Source organism: Mirounga angustirostris, unplaced genomic scaffold, assembly GCF_029215605.1.
Source record: "Mirounga angustirostris isolate CCGP_5_RB_7025 unplaced genomic scaffold, mMirAng1.0.hap1 SCAF_9, whole genome shotgun sequence".
Classification (NCBI taxonomy): domain Eukaryota; kingdom Metazoa; phylum Chordata; class Mammalia; order Carnivora; family Phocidae; genus Mirounga; species Mirounga angustirostris.
In genome coordinates, this window is record NW_026991717.1 from 66,055,249 (window position 1) to 66,058,353 (window position 3,105).

Genomic DNA, 3,105 nt, shown 5'->3' on the forward strand with positions numbered 1-3,105 from the left:
ATATGATAAGACGTCAATTTTATTTTAATACCTACAGTTTTTATCCATATGTATAAATGCAACAAAGGAAAATAAGTGATATAGCAACAGTTAATTGATAAAACTCGACTTAGAATTTATATTCTTATTGCATTTATCAAAGGAATGTACTGAATACCATTTTGAAAAACAGTTCCACTTTATGACATTTAGTTGCATTAAATATTTAGTTCTGTTGTGTTGCATTATACTGCTGTGCGATGAAATTAAATGCAAACTACAATTTGAATGTCTGCAAACATTGGCAAGAATCTGCAGCTAAATTTAGATATAAGATTTGCAGTGTCTGGTTTTTTTTTTTTCTTTTCATCTTTGATGGGTAAAGTATAAAAATGTTGAGGAATTTGACCTGCTTTCTTTTTCCCTCTCTCTTTTCAGGTTTGCAGAGCATGCCAGGGGACTACGTTTCTCAGGGTGGTCCTATGGGAATGAGTATGGCACAGCCAAGTTACACTCCTCCCCAGATGACCCCACACCCTACTCAATTAAGACATGGACCCCCAATGCATTCGTATTTGCCAAGCCATCCCCACCACCCAGCCATGATGATGCACGGAGGACCCCCTACCCACCCTGGAATGACTATGTCAGCACAGAGTCCCACGATGTTAAATTCTGTAGATCCCAGTGTTGGCGGACAGGTTATGGACATCCATGCCCAATAGTATAAGGGAACTCAAGGGAAAAGGAAACACACGCAAAAACTATTTTAAGACTTTCTGAACTTTGACCAGATGTTGACACTTAATATGAAATTCCAGACAGCTGTGATTATTTTTTACTTTTGTCATTTTTCATCAAGCCACAGAGGACCAATGAGACAAGAACACAAATGTGAAATCATGGGCTCACTGAGACAATTCTGTCCGTGTAAAGATCCTCTGGAAAAAGACTCCGAGAGTTATAACTACTGTAGTATAAACATAGGAACTAAGTTAAACTTGTACATTTCTGTTGATCACTCTGTTATGTTGCCTCAAATAGTTTTAGAAGAGAAAAAAAAAAAATATATCCTTGTTTTCCACACTATGTGTGTTGTTCCCAAAAGAATGACTGTTTTGGTTCATCAGTGAAATCACTATCCAGGAGAGACTGTGGTATATTTTAAACCTGTTGGGCCAATGAGAAAAGAACCGCGCTGGAGACCATGGTGAACGTTTGGCTGAACCTCATCCCTTGGACTCCAGCTTCAAGAATGTGTTTTCATGCCCGGCCTTTGTTCCTCCATAAATGTGTCCTTTAGTTTCAAACAGATCTTTATAGTTTGTGCTTCATAAGCCAATTCTTCTTATTTTGGGGGGACTCTTCTTCAAAGAGCTTGCCAGTGAAGATTTAAACACAGAGCAGGAGCTTCTTCCAGGAGTTCTAAGCCTTGGCTGTGGACAAAACAATCTCAAGTTGGGCAGCTTTCCTCAACACAAGAAAGTTATTAATGGTCCTAGCACCACAACTAGGATGTTATCAGAAACTCAAGGCCTGGGGGATAAAAAGGAGCAAGAAAATACTGTAACAAACTTCGTACAGAGTTCGGTCTATTAATTGTTTCATGTTAGATATTCTATGTGTTTACCTCAATTGAAAAAAAAAAAAATGTTTTTGCTAGTATCAGATCTGCTGTGGAATTGGTATTGTATGTCCATGAATTCTTTTCTCAGCACGTGTTCCTCACTAGAAGAAAATGCTGTTACCTTTAAGCTTTGTCAAATTTACATTAAAATACTTGTATGAGGACTGTGACGTTATGTTAAAAAAAAAAAGTGTTAAGTCACAAAATGCGGTAATAAATATTTCATTTTTGATTTTTTGTTAGGCTTTTTTTTTTGTGTTTTTCATAGTTTTAAGGCAAGGTTGCACAGTGCCTGCTATATATATGGTGTTACAAGTAGGTGGTGGTTTTGCCCCCCCAGAAGTTGGCCAGATTTGAAATTTACCGACAGTTTTTAAGGTAACCTTCTGTAGCGGGTAGTGTATATTTGGCTTATACAGAAGAAAACTTCTAAAGGTATGAAATTGTGTGTGTGTGTGTGTGTGTGTGTATATGCATGAGATGAGCCAGGTTGAAAGATTACCTTCATTCAATATGTCTAACCTTTTTAGATGCATGATGTTGGAAAAAAATACTTTCAGATAAAGCTTTTCATGTTCATCCTCTGCCAGAATAAAGGGCTTTTTCAGGGTTAATTTTACATCATAAGAAATAACTAACGTCTGTGCTCAAAGATAATTCATCTGCCTGTGTTTTTTCTGTCTTACTTACTAAAATGCTGTTGAATATGTAAATTAAAATTTACATATAGATGTTCATAGATGAGTAAACAACTTCTATGGAGTTTGAAATCCTGAGTTGAAAACATTAATCATTAATATTTAATATAAATTTTATTATGAGGTCTTTTTATTTCAGACACCGCCACGTGCAGACACGCTAGTGTGAGGAGTTGGGTGACTAAACGTAAATTTTTTCCTAAAACAACAGCAAAACAGGCAATATAATGCCATTTTCAGAGAATCACACAGCATTCCTAGAAATCTGGGTTACTGGCTTGCTGGTACTGTCAATGCCTGATAGTGTGCAAAGTGGAAAAAAAAGTGTGAGGTATTTGCATGCCCCCTCAATTTCTAAAATAAATGTACTATTCCTGGAATTTTGAAACACCTACATTTTTAATCCTATGTGTAGAAGAGATAGTATCATAAAACTAGTTCTGCGATGTCAGCTTGATAGGGAAATAGTTCACCAGCTCAGAAATCCAAGTTTGTATCTTACTTGGACTTCTGCCATCTTCCCAGTGCAGAAAACATGAAGGAAAGTTGTATATAAAGAAACAAGGAAACAAATTTCTATTGTTTTTGTATTATCTTTAGGTAGATTTTTTTATGAACACATTCATCAGCTTAATTGATAGGCTGCTTTTTCAATGTAGAAATAACACTTCTGACACAAACTGTTGATTAACGGAGAAATTCTATGCCACTTGGAAAAGAGCTTCCCCCTCACTTTTGTTATCCCCAGGCACGTGGAGTCTTTTTGCAAAATCTAAGTTATTTGTATATTTTTACTTTAAA

General features: G+C 36.2%; 1 protein-coding gene across 5 annotated transcripts in view; it reads left to right on the top strand.

Annotated features, from left to right (window-relative positions):
- Positions 1-1,848, top strand: part of MEIS2 (Meis homeobox 2) — a 202,666-nt gene extending 200,818 nt beyond the window's left edge. For all 5 annotated transcript variants that reach the window (XM_045900384.2, XM_045900385.2, XM_064570696.1 and 2 more), the window contains one exon: positions 418-1,848. In XM_045900384.2, the coding sequence (XP_045756340.1) occupies positions 418-704 (287 nt within the window). In that variant the 3' untranslated portion in view covers positions 705-1,848. The remainder of the gene's footprint in view (positions 1-417) is intronic.
- Positions 1,849-3,105: the final 1,257 nt, after the last annotated feature.